Source organism: Patagioenas fasciata, chromosome 3 (assembly GCF_037038585.1).
Source record: "Patagioenas fasciata isolate bPatFas1 chromosome 3, bPatFas1.hap1, whole genome shotgun sequence".
Lineage (NCBI taxonomy): Eukaryota > Metazoa > Chordata > Aves > Columbiformes > Columbidae > Patagioenas > Patagioenas fasciata.
In genome coordinates this window covers 5,098,505-5,121,997 of record NC_092522.1, presented here as the reverse complement: position 1 = coordinate 5,121,997, position 23,493 = coordinate 5,098,505, and the positions used below count along the sequence as shown (strand labels likewise).

Genomic DNA, 23,493 nt, shown 5'->3' with positions numbered 1-23,493 from the left:
GAAAGGGTGTACTGGTACAGATAAAACTCTCTACGCTACTATACATCTCTAGAATTCAGTCTAAACTAACTGTCTCTTAGAGTTCAGACATGCGCTGTGCACATTTCACCTCTATTTTCCAATCAGCATTACAAATGTAAGTTCCAAACCAAAGGAAATGTATTTGCTCATGGTACTTCCTGGGAGTAATTAAAATAGATATGCTGGGCCTTTTATGACTGTCATATCTAGCTAGTGAGTATCAATGTGGCTGAACAGCTGAAAGGACTGACTCTGGCTAAGGAGTCTAGCTTTCACACGCTTATCTGAAACTAATCTGGTTCTGTATCGTTATTTAAGTCACCTCACCTCTTTATTTAAACTCCCCACGAACAAGGTCATTTTCCCAGGTTCGGTGGTGACTTACACTCAGAAGCATTCTGCTCAGCCTGATTCTGGTTACTGTTTGCACTAGCTTGCTTTTCTTTTAAGCCTTTAAAATAAGATACCTGCTCATTCTGCTTCTCCAAGACTTCTAAATGCTCAAGTTGAACTTTTTTCAACTGATCCATTTCCTTTGACTGCTTCATTGCCAGCTGTAAGCAAGAGAAAAAAATAGGGGGAAATGGTAACACATTAGTAACAAGCAAAATAAAAACTTACTTGAAACATACCCATATACACCATCTTGGCCCATTTGGATAACACAAAAAATCACAGGAGACCTATTACATCACCCAATCTTAAGAAGAGCTATTAGCAAAATAATGTATTTATATTATACATATTACACATATAAGACGTATCACATAAAAGTAGCAAACAGATGACAATGAATAATAATTATATTAATTTAAAGTAGCTTCCTCTTAAATAGATGTTTGATCTTTTACACTACAAGTATGTGGAACAAAGCAAGGACAAACATCTGTTTGTTTACTAGAGCTGGATTCTCAACAAAGAAAAATGAAAATGAATATCCAGAAATAGTGCCCAGTGACTTTGTCAAGGTTATAGTTACCCTTTTTCTCTCTTCCAGGAACTTTTTTGTGTTGCTGCTGTTCAGTTCTCTGACTCGCCTAAAAAAATGCAAATGTTGTCCATGAAGACTCATTGGAAAAATAGAAACCCAAAAGCTACAATAAAAAGAATCAAAAACTTGTGAGGTATATTCTGATTATCTGTACCATGTGGGGCTAATGGCAAGTTGTACACTCCTCCAGCTATGTACCTTTATACCTGAAGGTTTCCAAGTACTTCCAAAATACGATAGAAGACTTGAAAAAAAAAGAAGACCAAGACTGCTGTGAATGAAGTTAGCTTTTTTCCTTAGTCAAGAGTGGTGAAAAGAACCTAAAAAGTGTTTAATCCGTGTATCCCTAACTGCACTCTGCTCTCAATTTATTTTGGTATATAAAACATGCTACGTCTCCTAACAGTGGTAATGGAAAATCATCTGATGATCATGAATAAAGGTACAGCTTCCCAATGCTGTAAGGTGCTTAAAGTTGTTTTTTTTAAGTAAAAAAGGTATGCATACAATTAATATTTACATAAAATACCTAATTGCAAAGTGTCTCTTCCCAAGATTTCTGTCATGAAGTATACCAAAAATAGTTCAAAGAGCTGAATCAGACTAATCGCAAAGCCTGAAAACCAGAACTGCATTCAGACTGCTTTCAAATCTGGGTACAGATGTATCTGGGAGTCATTAGTGGAGGTCTTACATTAACTAAGCACAGAGTTACCCAGGGCTCTGACAACTCATCTTGCCAATGAGCTCAGAGTGTGTAACACTCAAGGGATTTAGTGCAATGGGAACAAGTTCAAGCCTTTTGACCGAAATAGCCCAGTGCCAATGAGAGAATGTAAAAAAGGAAAGAATGAGCAAGATGGCAAGCCCAAAGTGAAGGGGAAACCTTGAAGGCTTATGAGACATCATCATGTAGACCCTGCTTTTATCTACTTATTTGGTACCCTTTAGAATAAATAGAAGAAACTTAGAATAGCTGTAGTACAGATCAACCCTCCCAAAAGTCTGGGTAGCTGGTACTGGCAAGTGTCTCTCAAGTCAGTTAAGGCTGTCAGAATAACCCACTTTTGCAAGTGCAGCAGTGTGCTTGCTTTGCTGAGCTTGGCCACTGGCCAGGTCTCCAACACCAGCACACAAGGGACAGTGCTGCAGTTCCGTTCAGCAGTGGAGAAGCAACACGTGCTATTGTGGAGTACATCTCCTGCTTCTTCACTCCAACTTCCATCACTGATTATCACCACTTTTAGCGCTCTTCTGTTCCACCTCTCCTCTGTGTTATCAGTGGATGAAGGAGAAAGCCTTTCACTGGCACTACCTCCTGTGTTTTCAGCGATGCTGCCTCTCTAATTATTCTAACTCCAGCTAGAACCAAATCTCAGATTCCCTTTTCTGTATAGCCCTCATTTCATTTAAAAAGGAAAAGCAAAGAGCTATAATGCACTTGAAGAACAATCATTAAAACTCTTACAGATGTGTTTCAATTTAACAGTGTGACTAGACCTACAGCAGTCACAGCTGATGAATATAAAGTTAAGCTTTTTATTTCCCTGATCACAGCACTATTAAAAGGATAAATACAAGAAAAGCAACATTTTTCCTAAAATGCTCCTCTAAAATATATTCAGCATAAACATCAGGCATAATTTCCATTAATTAATAGAATTGATCCATGAGTTCACCTGTCAGCCTTTGACAGCATTCCTCCCTTCTCAAGAAGGGAGATCTGCTACTTACCTCTCTCTCTCAGCTTTATTTTTGATAGATTTGTCTTGGCTTATGGCTTTGCTGTTCTCCATAGATATTTTAGCCTGGTTGGCCCGCATTTCCTTGCTTTCCCTAAGGAAAATCAAATGAAGTCATTAATGCCTGAAATGCAATTGTTGTTGAGGTTGGTTTCCTGATATCACTCTGCACCGATGAAGCATTAAGGAAGAGAAGAAGAGCAGACCATACGAAAATTGCCTTTCTTTGGGTAGACTTTACAGAATTTGTGCAAGCATTCAAGTCTCCATTTGTTACAGAGAATATAATCTGAAAGATCAGTTTTAAGCATTTTTACACATTGAATGCTATGAAAGGGTATAAAATACTACCTTTCCTCCTTAATATATAAGAGATGCCTGAGTATGAGCTACTATCAGACATTCAGAAAATGCAATCTGCCTTTCAAAACTGCCTAATAAATTTACAAATCCTGTTGTTTTAAAAAGAAAGAGAGACTGTGATTGTTTGCTGGGAGCACCAGCACAGATGCTGACTTTCAGAAACGGCTGCTGAACTGCGAATGAGCGGAAAACTTTCCATCGCTCCGGGTTCGCCAGCTCCAAAAGGGCCATCCCTGAAGGCTGGCTCTTACTTTCTGCCCGTGTAGCATTCCAGCTCCTAATCTTAAGTGCTTATTTAAACAGGAATTATATATGGAAATTAGACACTGAATAATGGATTGTAAGGTCCCCAGTAGTGCATATACATCTAAAAGTTACCCACTGAAAGCCAAGGCAGTGCCTTAGTCTCTTTTTCTGGACATAAGCAATTATTGTACTAATTACCCCCAATTTTAAGTATTTTGTATGCACAGGGAGGGTGTAGCACAGAACAGAGTGTTTAATTCAATGAAATGTTGTCACTGAATCTTTTTTAGATTGCTTTCATCTCTAAAATGCATTAATAATTAAGTAGCATGAGAAAATTTGTTCTATGACTTACATTTTCCACACTTTAAAATTTTTATTAAAGAAATGCAGTGCCTTTTCTCTTTTTTCTCCAAGAGTTCAGGAGGTGAAACATTTCCTGGATACAGATTTAAAAGCAGGGGTATCACGGCAAAAATTAAGACTGGGTTCTAAAAAATGTCATATTGAAAGCACATTTCACTCCAACAATCCTTTCCCCAAATACAAGCTTTTATTTTCTATACTGAATTTGAAGTAATTTTCAAGCATGCTCTCTTAAGAGCAGTACTGAAGTCACTTGTTTTTATTACTGTGCTCAAGGACATGAAAAATGTTGAGTGTAGGTGTTCAAATTGATTTAGCCTATTTGCATCAGATACGATTTTAGAGTGAAAGAAGTTAAGAGGATTAGATGACTACTGTGGATCACTGATGATTTCAAAATAAGGCTTTGGCCATGGATATGGCCAAAAGAGCCAACACATCTATACGCAACTATTTCTCTATTCTGCCAGCTGTAATGTAGCTCTGAGCTGCACTGCTGACGGGTCTTTCCGGGTCTGTTGGGTTTTGTCTGCTTTGAAGAAATAAAAGGTATTATTAACAGAATAAATGAAATCTCTTCCTTTTCAGATCACCAAGAAGCACTTGTAGAGACCACTCCTTGTTTCTAAAATAGTGCTTCTCAAAGACAGGGCTGAAGTTCTAGTGGCAGTTCACTGCTCAACCGCCTGGCGTGGGGTTTCATGTTGACTCTCCCATTCTGCCAGTGTGGCCGTGGCTGGAAGTGCTAAGGCCACCGCTACAGAACATCCTCCTCCTCCTCCTCACAAACGGGGGCGATGCCCCCAGCCAGAGCTCACTGGAAGAAGTAGGTAAGCCAGGAGGGTAAAGAAAAAAAGGATTCTGAAAAATATGGCACATGAACTGCATGACTGTACTGCTGATTTCCTACTGTATCATGCTGACTGCAACTCTGAAACTTATACAAACATGTCTTTTAAAGGGATACTTAACTTTAAGCATCTACATTTATCATTGGAATTCAGATATCTAGATGAAATTAGAAGTGCATTAGCATGTTATTTTATGTCATCAGTATTGTTTGAATGACTAGAAAGCTCTTCTATTAAAAAAAACCCCAAACCCACCACATAATTTTTCTTTCTATCTCATGCTATTTTAGCTGGAGTACATAATGCTTGCAAATAACAGCCTCACATCCTCGGTTTCTGAAATGCTGCAAGCTCACTACACCCAAGTCAGTTAAGCTAACTCAGTCTGGGGGGCAGGGGGCACAGCACGCCGGGAGTTCAGTAAAGCTTCAGATTTTTAGTAGTATCTCCCATCTTCTGCTTTGTTTTTAAATAAGCTGAAAGCAAGAACTGTAAATGTTTTTTTGTACTACACGTGGAGGGAAAGTATCTACCCTACAGCAGATAATGACATCATTTTAGATTATTGAGCTTTCCTACCAGCCCTGTGCCCTCTGTTGTGATAGCGAACTAATTAGCTCACAGAGAGGGAAGCAGTGAGAACAGCATGCTGAGAGCACGGTCCACCTCTCACGCTGCTCTCAGATGGATCTGGCTTTTCCTATGGTTACCTGCGGTGTCTCTTGGCTATTACACACTCCTCTACAGATAAATGCATACGTATTCCTACACATAATATATTATATTAAAAAGTTTACAAACAATCAAGTGTAAAGTCTCTTTGGGGAGATATTATTCATATTTCAATACTTCACATTCCAAATTTTTCTTTAATATTAACAGATTCAGATGCAGTCTTATATTTGAGGGTTACACACGAATTTGCAAATAAGAAGAAACACACTATTGCGATGAATAAAGAAGAAATAATTCTGAAGGTTGTTAGTCCTAGGGCAGCTGAGAAGAAAAAGTTCTCAGTATTTATCAGGATGTAGATTTTGAGTTCTGGTTCTTAGTAGCTCTGAAAATAGAACAATACATGAACTGAGCACAAGCGACTGCTAATAAGAGAGCAAGATGCGTTAATAAACATATAAGATCCATTTAAAAGAAATGATGCAGGGCTGTTTAAACAATGTAGAGATATAGAAAATCTAAACCCAAAGACAAAAACTACAAGGAAAAAAAAGCTTTAAAAACCCCACACAATCAAATCTCTTCCTTGTGTAGATAGAATAGCTGCCTTCAGTGACAGTCTTTAGCGAAGTTATGAGAATAGGAAAACAGGTATAGAAACCAAAAACTTCCTTTCAAAAAGATGAGGCGGGGGGGGGAAGTCTTATTCCACAAACAGACCATGCATTAGAAAATTATCTTCTAAGCACTGTAGTGAATTTCAAAAAGGGCAGAAAACAGGACTCTTAAAGTGATGAGATTTGTCTGGGCTGATGCAGTCAGGTATGATTTAGAAATACAACACCAAGGACTGCACCTTCCTCTGGCTAGTGTCTTTTAAATGACGCATTTGTATTATAATTTTAATGATTTTGGACTCATTTTTGACTGGGTATTTATTGCAGGACAGCTTGAATACGTGGGTTACCACAGAGATTAACATAAAGATGAGCTCACTAAAAGCATTTTGCTGGGACAATTCTCTGTTGGATGGAAGGCTTGCAGGTCCCAGCGTGTGTTCTCTCTGATGCAAAGATAAGCTGTTTTTTCACTCAGGAATTTAAACAAGAATTTCAATTCCTTCTTCAAATGTAATTTTTTTATTCTTTTCCCCCATGCTTTTTATGTGAAAGATGCTGAAGACAATTACATATATACATATACATATGTATTAATAGACATGTGTGTATGTACACACGTTTTGCATTCATATGCTTTTAGGCTCCTTTGCATAAAAATAACAGCATTAAAAAAATGATTCCTCTACTTATTGCTAATTTTAACAGTCTGGATATGATGAGTATTTAATTTTATTTCAATTCAAATGGGCAGAATGTTTAATTACAAAAGCAACAAGACACTTGTGCGATATCTTCTGTATTCCCAGGGATTATGGGAGAATATTGTATGAAGATAATGCATGAGGCTAATGTAGCTTATCATGCTACCCGTTGTTTTTATGATCTTACTTCTCATGGATCTTTCTTATAATCACCAATGCTATAAAGATGTGTGTCCAGAAGTGCTAGCAACTCCAAAGGGTACTTCCATATTTAACACCTCTCAGTTTCCAGCCTGTGAACTGAAGCTCCTGGGTAAAGTCTAAGTATCCACAGTTCATTGGAACTACCACCACTTCATTGTATCTGCTGCCTTTAATGAAGCTCAGATAATCTAAACCAGCTAAGGAGCCTATTGCTGCATCTACCTAACCCTTGCACGAGCACTTCTTTTACTTCCATCATGAACACACAGTCCAGTATCTCTGACAGCAGTACAGGAGCTATCAACACAAGAAACTAAAACATTACTCGAAGTGGACCTAAATCAACTGTTATTGGGTAGCACTGCCCTGCTCACCTGTCATGTGAAAATTTTAGTTGCTGGGTTTGTTGTTCATGAGCATTAATCAGCAGTTTCTTCAGTAGTTCACACTGTTGGTTCAAGTGTAAATCACGGATTTCTTGCTCTTCGGCACTGTGCGTATTGATCATCTCAGACCACTCTTTAGTGTGCTGTGCCACAATCTCCTTGACCTGTAGAGAAGTAACAGCAGCATTCACACAGGTTCTCAGCTATTACTGCTGCTGAAGACGATGTAAAGACAATAATTAAAAAGATTATAAAGAATGCGACTAAATTGTGGAAAATGAAGTTATACAAATGAAGTTGCTTCACAGAGTAATAAAACTACTGAGGACACTACAGTGTATTACAAAAGCAGATGTAAAACAACCCCTACTATTAGGACTCTATTATCTAAAGTGCCGCATTTGTGCTCTTGACTGTGCTACCGTTATTTTAAAACCTTCTCTAACACTGAATTCATATATAAAATGGTTTCACATTCTTGGTTGTCAAGAAAAGGTCTATATCAAAAGTATTGAAATTAACAATGGAAAAATCTAGCAAGCGGGATTTCTCTTAGGACTTAAATTAAAGTCTTTGAATTTGTGGAGACAGTTTTACGGACACCGTCAGTTTACACAGAAATCCTGTGTTTAATAGAGCCTGAATCTGAAGATGGGCGATGTATCTTTGTTCTGTACTCATTAAGTCAGCAGGGAATCTGACAAGAATTCTTCTCTTGCTTATCTCCCAAGACTCCCAGGAATAATGAGTTTAAAGTTCTGGAAAGTTCCCAAGGACAATATGAAGAAGTCTAAATCACCAGAGTTGTTGTTGTAAGAATATATATTGCACTCAATCATTTAGAAAAGAAGTTAACAGAAATTAACAGTTATTATCCTTCAATAACTATCTCTGGATATTTTGACAAGCTATCCTCCCTTTTAAAATGGTATACAAAACATGCCTTGCAATAAACCTATTTTCAGGTAGTCATTTTGGCTGCTACTTTGGTAACTAATAGCAGGTACAGCTCCTCGTAAACCAAGTTTTTCTCTAGGAGCGGGAGAGTCATTTCGGTAGAGCAAGACACAAACTGATCAGAAGCATGTAAGGGATTTGCCAAACACCAGTTACCAGACCTGAAATACCCAATTTGACTCAGATTCACATGACCTTAGAACTCAAGACCATTAAATCATCTGAAATCCCATTTTGCTGCAGATCTGTGATACACTTCAAAGTTCAGGTGTAGTAAATTCAATGTACCTCCCTGCTATTCTCCAATTTATTACCATCATAGTTAAAATGACTATTTCATTTGCACTGGGCTGTGTTCTTGTCCTACTTTCCACTATTAAGGTAGCGTTGCTTATCCAAAAGGATAAGAAAAATAACCATTAGCTAAATTCTCTCTTTCCTGTTCTACACACTGTATTTGCAACCCTGTCCTTTCATCTGCTCCTACACTGGGCCTAAGAGACTAATTAAAATCTCGATAAGGAACTTTCTTTTGCACAGCATATATGCAAGATGTTTGTTTAGTCACTAAGTTCAAGCAGAAATAATCTTTGAAGTAATTTTTCCTGTTTTTTCCTTTTCATCCTCAGCCTACTTGATATCGGGACCTACTTTTCTAATGCAGGGGAGTAATTTGCATCTGCTGGGTTAATTGTGTGTGAAGTACATATTGAGCCATTCGGATACAATTTAAATATTTAATGCCAAACTTGGGCTGGATGTCTCCTCATAACAGGAAAACTTTTGTAGATGAAAAGGTCTCTTTGGTGCTAAAAGTGTACATGCACTTTGTGACACTGGAGAACATGAGCTATAATTAAAATTGAATTATGGTACAATCTGCTATCAAAATTAGTGGGCTAAATGCTGAGAAATGCTGAACAACTGTTAATTAATCAAACTCCCACTATATCAGTGTAATGCATTCAGCATCTCAGAATTTAATCTGATTTAATTGTACCAACCTTCACCTAAGAGAAATGTTAATTTCCCTGTGGTTTTGAGCACTGTTTTCTAACATGTTGCTTGCAAACCTTTGCATGATCTCCAGGAATAATTCAAGGGGCCACACACAGCAACTGAAACAAAAGAAGCCTATGAGAATTCTAAAATTGGTACCTACTCTGGACAATTTCGATGGAACGAGTAAGAAAGATATTGAAAAATCGGTGAATTTGAGAGAAACCACAGGGGTAGATGACTTGCAAAGGAGTTCTTTAGGAATTATCCGACACATAGAGGCTTGGCATTTCAAAGTAGCTTACATTCAAGTCTTCTTTGAAAATGTCATCCTAAAACCTGACATCAATCTGTTTTCCAGGTATGGATTAAATGGAAGGGAACCAGTTTGAAAGCAGGATTTTAAAAGGAAAAGAGCTCAGAAACTGCATACATTTGTGGGAAGGGAAAACATGAGTCACATTTATTGGATTTGGAAGATGAATGAATATTTGGCTGTCCCTTGTGTACAAATCACAGCTCTTAACTCCAGACTGTGAATGACACAGGTGAGAAGCAGAGATCACAGCAAAGAATTTTCTACACAATGTAACTTCAAATTAGTTTTGGAGCTTATGTCTGGGTGATAGGGAGCTAGTGCTCCTCCAACTTTATTTCACTAAGAAATTAATGAATTATCTTTTTTTTTTTTTTTTAAGTCAACAAATTTGCTTATATTTAAGGAAACTATCTTGGACTTTTCATAGGAGTAGGAGGTAGGGACATAAGACTGTTTTATTCCTGGGCATTTTGCTACATATTTGGCAGAGCAGTCAGCAAGAAGAATGAAACCTTGCTTAGAAAAGGAAGATACTCTCCATACAAAATAATAATACCAGCTAATAAAATGAGGGCGAGTAAAGATGGAAATGACCTTATTCTCATCTCAAAGATGTAGCTGTTTTTGTTTGTATTTTCTGTATTTGTCTGATTCTTTTCACAGGTTTCAACTTTTACAGTAACTCTCCTGGGCTGTGGTCAGTCTCCTGCACTCTTCTCCTTCCAGATCATTTTGTACATCGATGTGCCTTCTAGTGCACCTGCCACTCTATAGCTTGGTTACCTTTCAGAAACTCAAAAGCATGTCAGTAGGTGGTGGATAAAACTTGCAAAGGAAATCTGAAGTTGGTGAGCATAGTAGTGGTGTAGAAGTTTAGAGGAAGCAGCTCTAAGCAACTCAGTGTGAACCACAAATCACAGCTTGAGAACAGTTTTTTCAAATTAACTGAGGTTGCATCTCAGAGCACTTTTATTCTCCAGCACCTTGGATAAAACAACGCAACTAAGCAATGGAGAAAGAAAATATTAGAAATAAGGCACTTGGCTCAAGAGCAACTTGGACTCCCTTCCTAAGAGCCAGACTAGCAAGTGTTGTCCATGGTGACAAAGAGGGAAAATGAAAAAGAAACTTCATTATATATATATTTTGAGAAAGTATTTAGCATCCAAATTTCACACAGAATATGTTAATCTCTTTGTTTAGCTAGAACTGACACAAATGATCGGTTTTATATCATAAGGCATGAACATGGCACTTTCTTCAGCAATTCTAAAAGGGCAGGAAATTGACGTAGCTTTTTAAAATTTAAGAAACACTTTTAGACACTCAATTACTCCCATTTTTTTCAACATGTTATTATTGCTGAAAATCATTCATATGCTTCCAAGAAAATTAACTACCACTTGGATCTCAAAGTCCTCTTTTCAGATTTTGCATTTGTTAAAATTGGCTGTTTGCTTACCTTAGATTTGTGATCTGATGTTAGTGTCTGAATTTTAATTTCCATTTCTTTCTTCAATTCAAGACAATTACTTCCTCTAAAAAAAGGAAAATTGCAAATGTGTGCCACAAGTTAAACATCCTCCCATTCAGTCAGCTCTTACTAATTAAAATGTTAATCAAAGTTGAAGTGTTGCAGTGTATTGGAATGAAATTATTTCTTCTGGCAATGTATTCACAACTTACAAAATATTGTTGGATTAATGATCATTCAATTCAAACACCACATGATTAATTCTAGATTGGCCCGGCAATTATTCTGTTGCTGAGGATATGTCAAGCATCTCCATTTATGGTACTTGGTTCCTCTTCCAGGCTTAAAATACCTTGCCAAGAGAAACCAGTTTCTGCCTGAAAACTTACAGTCATACTCACTGCCTTGCTGGGATTTTATCCTCTGTTTTAAAAGTAATTTTTGCTCCTCATTTATTTATTTTAGTTTGAGGCAGAGGAAAAGAAGCCATTTGAATAACTATCTCACAGGACAATTTGGGCATAGTAAATCTGAATGTCTGTTGAAAGTGTAAGTGCCCCTCTGAGAAAACAGAAGTGTATGGGTTGCAAAGAAAGGGGCTTCATTACCCTTGCAGACCACACCAACCCATGAGGATGCAACCAAGCCATTAGATACCTTCTGTGACTTGGAAAACAACAAATCCTGAAGACAGCCCTTCCCTCCTGCAAATAAGTTGAATAAAGCATGACGTTTAGGTAAAGTTAATGGGGTTGAATGCAAGTTGCAAAGCTTGTTTAATGCAGGAGTGTGTGATTCTAAGGAACAGGCTGGTAAAACACCTGCAGAGGGCCCAAGCTGAAGCTCCCCTGATGCCCCTGTGGGTTAGGAGATGGATGACTTCTACCTCTCACCTATGGAAGTTCCTTCACTAAACCACATTGCTTGGGCTGCGAACTGGGTGGAACGGATGTACAGAAAAAAACATTCCATTGCAGCTGCAAGAGGAACGTCAATTACTGTCTCACTAAGTCAATACATTTTTGAAGGCTGACAAGCTTCATCTTCACCAATTTTCTTGTTCTGTGGTTTGTTTTTTTTTTTTCAGTGAAGAGTTTTTACAACAGAACACAAATTCACATACTGGAAGTCTCTTGGTTTGTGTCTGGAATAATACAATATATTATATCGAGAGGAGTCTATTTTAACATCACTGTAATATTTTTGTGTCAGATCATCCATGGATGTAAAATGGTGTAACTTCACTGAGTGGATGGAGCCACGTTCATTTTATCATCTGAAGCTGGCCCTAATCAGAATGGTTATTGCTTGACTGCAGTAACATTAATCCACGTTTGCTCTAGAAAAGAAGATTTATGAAACTCTTAACAAGTTTAAATCCTATTTTAATAGCAAACTACTGCTAAACTTATGGAAATTAGCAGAAAATTTTATCATCAAGCAGTACCAGGAAAGCCCTTACTGAAAATAGTAGTGTGATGTGCCTTCAGCAGAACCAGCCATTTATTTTCTAGTCATATTGAGGAGATTTTTGTAGAGATTTCTAACACTTATTTGACACTTTGGAAGTAATATAAAGGCATTTAGAGACAGGTTCTGAACACTACTACCTGTGCCTGAAAACAGAACAAAACCCAAACAAACAAAAAAACAGCTGGAAAGAAAGTGGTTTTGATTATGTGTGTGGGTAGCTGTGATCAGATTCTGGCTAGAATTCATATGATTTCTCACCCAATATGAAAGAGATGGATTCTTAAGAGAAGCAAACATATTTTATCCCAAATTAGTCTAATTGCTTCAATCACTGGACTTTTCAGAATCCCAGATATCAAAATCACCAGCTCATCCCTTCTCTGGAAATGCAGCTTTCATAATTTCTCAAAGCAACTTTCACCCAATAATGAGAATTGTCCCCAGCTGCAGCGGCATAGGCCATGGTTAAACCACAGTTGGGAAGAAATGCCCAACCTGATGCCACGTGTCCATGCTCACACACACGTACATGTGAATTTCTGGAGCATCCAGAAAAATCAGAAGGGTCTTTACATTTCAGAGTGGGAATGCGAGCACACGTATTCCTATAAGTCTCTCTGAGATTTGTAAGCATTTGAAGTGTACAACAGAAATAGCACACGGAGCAAAATCCTGTCCATCTGTCAGCAAATTAGCATGTGATTAAAAAATTCTACTTTGCTGAACAATATGCAGTTGACATTTGTCACACCATGTGGCAGAAATGGACCACAAAAAACTGCACAATAGAATCAGAAGAGAAAGTCTTCCATACACCTATCAATAGTCTTTTTTTCAGGAGGTATCTGACAATTTCAATATGAATGTCTTGAAACCACATTTCACGTGTTATTTTACAACTTTTATCGCTCGTAAAAGTCCCAAAATTACAGCCAAGGAAATGGGGCATGTCTTGTACTCACTGAACACAGGACCCCTTATTCATCACATCATTTTGGTTCAATAAAGGCTTTAAGTCTCAACCAGTGTGTTCACTTTTAAGCATGTCCTTAAATTTACTGCACAGCTGGGGTGAAGAGACGTGTGTGTACAAGTACCTTGCTGAAAAGGCTTTCAGGGCTGCATACACAATGATTCTGAAGAACGCCCTTAACACACTTTGATGCAGAGTTGAAAAGTGTTTTCACAGAAAGTCTGTGCTGATACTGGATTTGATTTGGCTGTTAATGAGATACCAATAGCTACTCTTTTGGCACTGAAGAGCCATCAGATGAGTGAGAGCTCTGGAGTCCATGGAAAGCACAGAGTCCTGGCAAGGAACAATGTTTGGTTGTGTGCTGGATCTGCTTCTGGAGTTGTCATTTCCAACCTTTTCCATTTTTTAAAAACTTTCAATGATAATTTAAAACTATCATAAAGGCTTTGGCATCCATGGGAGAAGTGTTGAAGAACTAAGAAAAGACACTGCATGTAGCCAATGAAGTGATCTCAAACTGGGAATCAAATTATCAACTACTTTTATACTTCTCCCATTTGGGGTTTCTCTGGCAAGCACTGTTACCCAGTGCTTTCCACTACTGACTGCACAGAAACAGCCATTACCACCTTTAACTTTCCGACACACCTTTATTTGCTGTTCTGCCCAGACAGAGGCACTGGCAGCTTCTCAGGCCAACAGGAATACTGATTCCTGACTCTTCTTGATATGAGGTTCTTAAATATCAGAGCATGGGGAAGCCTTTCTCCCCACACGATAATTATGGTGCAATGCCCAGGGCTCAGTTCACCACCACTGTACTAAATATACCCTGACTATTATGATAAATCCAGCTATACTGTTATATTTAATGGAAATCGGTGTTATATTCAATGGAAATTGAATCAAAGCCACATTAAATTAATTAGTCCTATAGCTGTACCCTCTGTGTTTGGAGAAGTAGTAATTTTCTGGAAGGAGCTACTTGCATTAGAAGTATTTGGGTGCTTAGAGTTTCTCTTTCTTGTACCAAAAAAAAAAAAAACAAACAAAACAACAATATGAGCTTTTTAAAGAGTTTCTGAGCTTTTAATAATTTACTGAGGAGAATTCTCCTTACCTTGTTTAATTCTGACAGTTCTATTTCTGTTTCGTTTTAAGTTTATAACATGTACACTTGAAACCATTGCCACTCCAAATAAAAAGTATTTGTGGAAGAATCCAATCCAAAGAGGCATATATGTTCAGTATGCAGTGAGTTTGTTGCCAGTTGTTGTTGCCAGATGACAACAATATGAAATTAAGGCTAACTATTAGCATAGCTTGATATAGATCTAAATAAAGTAATTCCTGCTTCAGTATTATAGTATAAGCATCTGTCTCAATGAAAGTCATAGGGTGAAAGGTGGAGAGAAGAAACTGCTGCCAGATTACAGGACAGCAGCAAGGCGACAGCAGGCCCTGCCACGTAATTCCAAATGGGATTGTAAAACAGACATTTTATTAAAGTCACCAGTATCTTCTGGGAACTTCTCTGGGACAACTAAGAGATCCACACATGCAATGTCCCAGGCCATCAGCTAGTGCGAAGCAAAACAGCTTCACTCAAGTCAAAGGAGTAATACTGATCTATCCCAGATGAGGATATGAAGGTTTATTTGTTAAAAAGAAACTTCAACTTGACAGCACAGCAAAACTCTATTATTCTAAAATCTTCAGGATTTAGATGCCAGCTTTTTCCCCCAAATCAAAACATGTCTACTTTCTGGTCACTAGAGCTATTGAAGACCTTAGTCTGCCCCCACTGAACCCAACAGTGACATTCCCTGGGGAATGAAGTGAGACCAGATCAGACCACAGAAATAAAAACCTGAGGCAACTCCTTCACTTTTTATAGTAGAAGACTAGAGAAAGGCAAAGTGAGTACAACCTTTATGGCCAACTGCTAGAGCCTTCAAGCAGCTTTTGATATACGATGCTGGTTCAAGCTGCAATTCATTCATTTAAATGACCTTTTTATGAATGTTTTATTCCAGACCCCAAAAGCATAAAATGTATTTTAAGTCTAAAAGAAAATTTAAAATAATATCTTACCCCTTCTTCTTGATTGCCTTCTCTAACATTTTCTCGTATGATACCTTTTCTTTATCATATTGCGCCACTATTTTGTCAATTTGTGTGCAGTGCAGCTTCTGCATAGCGCTGTGCTCCTGGAAAACAGTAGGACCTTAACAGTTAGGTTGATGGATTTTTAATGTTTAGTTTTCTTACAGAGTAAAATTATGAGTGTACAAACAGATAACTTTGACAATGGAACTTTACGTGGTTTAACCATCTGATATTAAAGATTCTAGATATTCCACCACAAGCCCTAAAACATTTCTTCTTTGTTTGAAAAACAAAAATCTGTAGTGGACCTTAAAATATGGTATACCTTAAAACAAAAGGATGATGGGAAAAAACTTCAGCTTTTTGAATAAATGTCCACTTAAATGCAATGTAAAAATCAGATTTACAAGCTCAGATCATTCAAGGTTTCATTCAAAGTTTTTGAATGCTGAGGAGAATAAAACTCAACCCAGTCCCCCCTTTCTCTACGTATCTCATACTGAATACAGTGCTACTCTCTTGGTCACCGCAAACCAAACAGCTCCAAGCTCAAACATTAGGTAAAAATCAAATCATCAACAACTGCCTTTCTGTAGATCTGAGCCTGTGATTCCTAATTACCGCAGTAGTCTTATCATTAAGTAATTCTACCTTGTTGCAGAGCATCTCCCTTTGCAAGCACCAGTAAGCTGTGCAATACAACTTTCAATTACACATACAGACTGCAAACTCCCCCCGACTTCCCCCTCCAACAACACAGCACATGCTGACAAACTGGACATACAGGGCTACCTGTGGAGTATTGCACATCAATGCTAACCCATTGTCGCTATTATAGTTATTGGTGAAATGGTCGAGGAGTTTATCTATGGAAAGGGATGAAAAAATTGTTCCTGTGATGAAAAGATGAACGACTAATGCGTGTTACACTTTTGGGTTTAGCATATAGACAGCTCTCTTCCATTACAAGACTGTACCAGAAACAACACACTTCATTTAGTGCTTACATATAGACTTCATTATTGAACCTGACTTCCTATTCTCCTTTCTTAGAACAGCTGCTCATAATGATGCATATATTTAACTACCATGGAGAGCACTAAATATTGAATTTACATAACAATAGAAAAACTTGTTTGTTAATTTATGTTATTTGATTAATATCCAATCACTCCACACTTTACCTAATTGTGACAAAAAGCCTTGCATTAATTAATATGGCCTCTTCCAGGACTTTATCTCTATTTTGTTTTACAGTTCATTTTGCATTTATTCTACCCTCGTTATTCTACTGCTTTTTGTTATAATTTTCTATACACCTGTGTTTGCCTTATCACTGTTTCTTCCTCTAAAAATACTAATCTAAGACTTTTACATTCACTTTTACCAAAAGATTAATACAAATGTTGCGAGGCTTTTAAAAATCTAGCCCTGGGCTGGACCCGAGCACTCCAACATCTGCCAAGCACTTCCCTGGGGAATGTGTACAGCTTCCAAAGTTTGTATTTAGAGTGGGGAACTGAATTCTCTGTTCTATAGAGGATTTAAAGGGAAACAAATCGACTCCACCAACAGCTTAACCAGGGAATATTTACACTGACTAACCAGGTAGGAAAAAACACGGGCAGTGAAAAGAATGACATCAGCTTGACAGCACCAGCCAGCCCCAGGCGAAGTGACCGAGAGCATCTCTCAAACGACCCCGGTCCTCTAGATGAACAGAACAATGTAATTCTTGCTCTAAAAGACTAAGCACAAACATTGCAAAGCAGAAGACATCTGCCCAATTATGTGATGCTCCTCCATAATCTGGGAGGACACATCAGCTAGAATCCCTGCTTTTCCCTCAGGACAACCACGATTTAAGCCTTATCTCTTTATCACATGCCTTTATAGCCCTGTGATGCCACCCAGATAATTTATCTAAACAGTACTCAAGATGTAACTCGATACAAAAAAGATATGCATTTTCCATAATGCATTTTCCAAGGCCAACTTGAGATGGAAAAGAATTGGACTTTACTTTCCTTAAACAACATGAACAATTCCCTTCTGATTACTTATTTCTCCAGTTCTCTGCAGTGTCTATGGTTAAATGAGAGCCAACTTATCTCTGGAACTTGTAAGTTCAGCCTGCTTAATACATAGGTTTCCTCAACCCGATAACAGATAACTAACCGTATAGCTCTCTTGCTCCATCCCAGCTGATAAAATGCATTCAAACCAGTGATGAGTACACCAAGCACCTCCCTAAGATCACCTGGGAGCCAATATGGCCACACTTTCCTGCTCAGCCTCTCCTCTCCAAATTCAGGCATGTGCCTTTCCTGGGGCCTTTAGCAAGGCATGCTCTAGACAGGCACTTTCTTCTTAGCACAGACTTGCACTCTGTACTTAGGACCAGCAGGACACAGGCTGGCTCAGACCTAAAATAGCTGTGCTTGAGTTAACGCTGAAAGCCCTTCTGAGTGCACAGCATTTTCAGATTGTGGCTGGCAATTTTTTCCTCAGATTAGAGGAAGCAAGTACAAGCCTGAACAGATGGATCGATTTTTTAACATTAGCAAGCACAGTCTTGGCTAAGATATCCTTACACTGCTGTGGGTCACATCTGTCAGGGATATGTATCATTGGTATGGCTGTTTTCTACATAATCATGGTGCCATTTTCATTTACAAAAAGCTGCTATAGCCAACTGCTAGATGTTGTCCAATGAATGAGAAAGTTGTGTGTAGAAATAAGAAGCCTCCTGAAAGATCAAGCCTATGAAAGTCCGGAAACTGTCCATGCTACAAGTGTGGACAACAGACACTTTTTCTTGAGCATAAGCTTTGCACACAATATCAAAATGGAGAAATCACTCATTTCCCTTTTGCATCAAGCCAGTAAGGAGTCTGAAACGTAACTACTTAATTTCCTTATACTACTTTTAATACTAAGAGCCCCACAAAATTGCCAATTATTGAAAGTGATTTCTTCATACTTCATTGTACAGACACAGAGTCCCACACCCAAACAACAGTCATGAAAATAAAGACAAAGACTGGTATTAAAATGCCCAGGCAACTACGTTATTCTGCAATAAAAGAGGGCAAGGGAATAATTGCTCTAACAGCCCAGAATGGATTTGTATGCATTCCCAAAATTCAGAACTTAGGACACTTTCTTTACTTGTTATGCCTCTTTCTGTAACAAGAGAAATGTCATTCTAATAATAAAGGTCAGGAGAAATTGGCTGTATTTTCTAATGTCAAGTATATTTGTGATAGTGTTGTATATATTCGGGACATCACTGCCAACAGTTTCAAGCAAAAAGCTGACTATAAAGTGGCTAACATAGATATAAGTGAGGAAGAACAGGGCACTTCATTTTTCAGTTACACATTCCAGTTCTCTTTGGCAATTTTGCAGTTTCTCCAGCGCCTGACTTTGACGCAGCACCCTCTCACATCATTACTGCCTTTTTTTTCCAAGCTGCCTGTCAATATGTCATGCAAGAGGGAGCTAGATAAAATCATTATCTGAAAAAGGTGAGCTTTGGATGCTTATATGGGTCAAACAAATGCGCACTGGAACTCAAGGAGACATACAAAGGGTTGCTAAAGGGAAAATTTGCTCACTGGAGCATATTTCAGTACATTTAAAACACATATGCCTTTCTCGGTGGTGCAACTACTGTTCCTTAGTTTCTCGCTACGATTTAATTAAGAGCAGTGTTAGTGGGTGCTGCAACTTTTTCCAATTAGAATGTGTTGCCCAGAGAGCTCTTAACGATCATACCTTTGCATGTTTCTTCTTTAAGGCATTCAGCTCTTTCTGCTGTTTCTTTAAATGCTTTATGTAAGCCTACAAAGAGAGAAGTTGGATCAATCTTTCTGTGACAATTTGACTGTAACCAGATAAAATCCTGGCTACTTAAATAATGAGGATCGTATTTTGAAAAGCTTCTGTCCATCCTTACCTTCATTTGCTTTAAATCTTCTATCTTCACTTGAGGAATGAGGTCTATACCTAGGAAGATATTGATACAGTTTATCTAAAACCTGATACATATTAGTATAGCTCATGCTCTTTGAGTTTTATCACAAAACCCTACATTTAAGTCAGCAATTAATTCATGTTATTTGCAACATAAAAAAATAATCCCAAGTTAATGAGAAAATTATTCATCAAGACATAGCAAAGATACAGTTAATTTCCTTTTCAAGTGCACTGCTCAATCAATTGCCTTGTGAAAAAAATAAATGAATCAATGAGTGTATTTTAATCTCTTACGGTTCTGCATTGAAGTGTCAAAATACAGCAATCTAAGAATTGAAAAAGCTCCTGTTCTGAAAACACAGCAAACCATTTATGTACATTAAAAATGAACAACACGAACTTCAAAAATGTGGTCCATAGCTGGAGATTGCGCTGGCACCACTCATTTCGGGGCGGGGAGGCTTGGGTAATATTCTACATAGCTGCATAAAGGGTTAACTGAGTTTAGGTATACTTCAATTTAAACCATAAAAATCATGGGAGTGAACATAGCAGACTCATAGCAGACTGTGAGAAAAGGAGCAATAGCTCACTCCAAGACTAAAGGAGAGTTAAAAATGGAGGAGAAAAAGAATCATAAGAGAAAATTCTAATGAAAATTCAATTCAAAAAGCAAATGTATCACACATAACTAACTGTACTATCTAGATGACTGAAAATTTATTTTGATTACCTTAACTGCAATGCAAACAAAACCCAATCTCATCTTTATGCTTTAATAAATTTTTGTGACTTGTTATGATTTTTGTAACTACTAAGCACAGCCTACACATAATCATTAATAAAAATGTCAATACAATGCCATGAGAATTGTAATGCATAGAGTTTTTTTCTGAGGTTTTACACTAAAACATTCAGCTTTTCATTAATGCACTGCAAACATACTTAGTTAACCACTGTTAATAGTGTCTGTGTTATATCCCCCCAGCCTTGTAAAGGACTTTCTGCCTTTTAAGGTGAATTTAACTGAAAAAAGATGTTTTCAGTTATGATGCTGTAAAAAGAAAGGGGGGGTAGGCAATCTCCTTAGGTGACAAGATTGTTTATTTACTTAGAAGCATAAGGTCCTGTTCAATTATATGGTATTAACATCAGGCTAGTACATGAGACTGGAACAGATTTAGGCACAGATAAATCTTGAAGCTGAAGTTTTAAAAAATACAAATCACTTCTATTACTGAAAGTCAGCAAACAAAAAATCACAACATTCCTGTGCATTTGAGAGCTTTCCCCAGACACCATACCTTGCTGGATACCTAATTTCTAATAGCAAGGCAAGCTGCATATTCCAACAATGGTAGAATTATTCAGTTCATAGAGATAAGTAATACAAAATAAGGATGGTTACATGGGATATAAAAATGAACAGGTCTATTTTAACATTAGAGAATATGGATAAAAAATGGTTGCAGATGAGAACGTTTAAGTACTGAAATCTCAGTTTAAGACCAAGGCTGCGTCAGGCGCGCTGCCTTCTAAACAAACTTCCTCAGGATTTTATTTAAAAATGCAGATTCATCTACTTTGTTCACCAGGAATTAGTTGCCACTCCCACCAAATCTCATGTTTTATTAGTGCACAATAAAACTAATACTTGTGCATCTTGGTGATGATACATGCAATAGGGAAACATCTCACTGCATAAAATAATCTGAGTTTTACACCAGGGAAGAACTTTGAAAGAGATCAGGTGTCAGAGAAGACCTGTTTTATTGCCAAAAGTAACTAGAGAAAGAGCACCTTGTTTCTCACATGTGTGTATTCAGCCATGTCTGCTTAAGTTTAAGAAGAAGAGCAATCAGTGCTGCTTTTCAGTCCTATCAATCCCTTTGGGTCGAGGTGGATGAAAATGAAGCAGATTCTAATTCTTGTGGCTCATTAACAAAAATATTTATTGTGTTTCATTCAGCTGTACAAATCTGTTTTCTCTTTCAATCTTCATTACCTGTGATGATATGTGAGAAACAACTAATCCCATTTTACTCTCTAAGGCGATTTTGTAGAGTGAACAGTGAAGAGTGAGGAAAAAATACTTATTCACTTATAAATGAGCCCATTTAATATGGATGTTTTTTACAGTAAACATGCCATTTCCATAATCACTGTTCAGAATAAAACCACACATGGAAAACATTTCTAATTGTTGGAAAATCTCTACAGAATCCAATGAATTCTAAATACCTTAAATTACTTAAATCTGCAACTCTGCCAAGGGATTTGCAGAGGGAGAAAAATAAAGCAGAAGAGTTTCTGTGGTATATACCAGAAAACAGTCATTCCTATTAGTGTTCCACTAGCAGATCTTTAGTAAACTACTCCCAGAGTCATGCAGGTTACTACTACTGGCAGCAGGTATACAGCTGTCCAAAGAGGTGACTTAGTAAAATAAAGCTGTATTTGTGTTATACAGCCATTTTAGAAATATACAAAATCTATTTGCAATTAGACAAAGACCACTCTCAATGTCAAAAGAAGTTACCTTCGGAAAGGGTAAGAATGAATACAACTGCAAAAGTAAAATTGAGTAATGAGTACTACTTTGTGACTTGCTGAACCACTTCAGAACAGAAGGAATGGTACATGACTTTTGCCAACCTTTCTTAGTGTCAGTCCCAGATCCTGTCGTGGTACTCGGTCGAAGTTCAGAACTGCTCTGAGGTGTTACGTTGGCTTTGGCATTATTGGCTTTTCCTTTTTTATCATTCTTTGAAGTGTCATTTGGTACATCAGCTATATCACTCTGAAAGAAATATTCACATAAATTAATTGCTGTTTCACTTGTAGTAGAAAAGTTGGGGTATGGGAAATTTCTGAACTTGTTTACTTTAAACATAACCAAGAAAATTACAACATACTTTCAAACAACACTATACTCACTAAAGCATTTGCAACCTATTTTAAATGGCTACCTACTAAAATATGGCTCCTTTCTTATTTCTCAACATATCTACTTCTAAGGGGTATGTTAGTATGATTTGTGAAAAGTCAGTTAGTGAATGATATTTCAGGACGTGTAACTAACATAAGTCAATGTATTTCAGAACAGGACCAAGAGGCTTATATTTGAAAATGAGAAACGATAAGGGAACATGCATCAATTGGAGAAGGATCGGTTTACTCAATAAAACCCCACATAGTATGAACACAAATGGGCTGTATTTGCCATTAAGTTCTACTTACAGTTTCGATACCCATAGCTCTCATTTGGTCTGCTCTTTTTTCTGTGATAGACAAAAACTTCTTTGGATCTGATAAAGCATCCACAATATCTGTAAGGGAAAAATGATCAACTTTTTATAATCTTCAGAGGGATTTGGAAATCAATATTTTGTGAGAGCATTATTCTACCCCTGTTGTCATGAGCCATGGCTTGCAACAATAGTCTGACTTTCCTTAGTGATCCTGGCAGAACCGAAGGTGCTACTCACTGCAGTCCTTGCACACATTAGGAACATCAATCAGTTTATAATGCACCAAGAGAGTGGTATTAATCCAGGGATCTTATTTAGGAAGCACACACTGAGTCCATAAGATCAAAATTGCCCTGATTTACTCCTAGTTGATGACACTAGAATTTGAGACCAGAATGGGATCTACTGAGACACAAGCACTAACGACTTTGCCTCTTGGTTATTTGAGAGGGTGCAGACTGACTTGAGACTGCAGAGAAATGTAGAAAATGCTGTTATAGTTCCTAGTTAAACAGCAGTTTCAGATGGGTGGTTAAAGCAATTGAGAAAAATCTGTTCTCACTTGCGTTTGTGATGCTCCACATCTAGAACATGACAGGCTGTGAAATGGCTTTTCAATGAACCATAATGGCCAATATTTGTATCTTGCAAATGACACAGCGCCACTAGTGGTATCATAGCCAGCACCGGATACCGTATAGACTGTTGAATCTTCTTTCCATATGCAGTGATAAATGTGCAAGCATAGATTTACAGGAAGACAAAGACACATGAATCTTTACCTGCAC

General features: G+C 37.6%; 1 protein-coding gene across 13 annotated transcripts in view; it reads right to left on the bottom strand.

Moving 5' to 3' along the window:
• Nucleotides 1-23,493, bottom strand: part of PLCB4 (phospholipase C beta 4) — a 183,742-nt gene that overhangs the window by 6,271 nt on the left and 153,978 nt on the right. For all 13 annotated transcript variants that reach the window (XM_071805675.1, XM_065833746.2, XM_071805674.1 and 10 more), the window contains 10 exons: nt 22,695-22,783; nt 22,110-22,254; nt 19,435-19,484; nt 19,254-19,319; nt 15,459-15,574; nt 10,904-10,979; nt 7,155-7,330; nt 2,747-2,848; nt 1,001-1,058; nt 489-575 (listed from right to left, as the gene is read on the bottom strand). In XM_071805675.1, the coding sequence (XP_071661776.1) occupies nt 489-575; nt 1,001-1,058; nt 2,747-2,848; nt 7,155-7,330; nt 10,904-10,979; nt 15,459-15,574; nt 19,254-19,319; nt 19,435-19,484; nt 22,110-22,254; nt 22,695-22,783 (965 nt within the window). The remainder of the gene's footprint in view (nt 1-488; nt 576-1,000; nt 1,059-2,746; nt 2,849-7,154; nt 7,331-10,903; nt 10,980-15,458; nt 15,575-19,253; nt 19,320-19,434; nt 19,485-22,109; nt 22,255-22,694; nt 22,784-23,493) is intronic.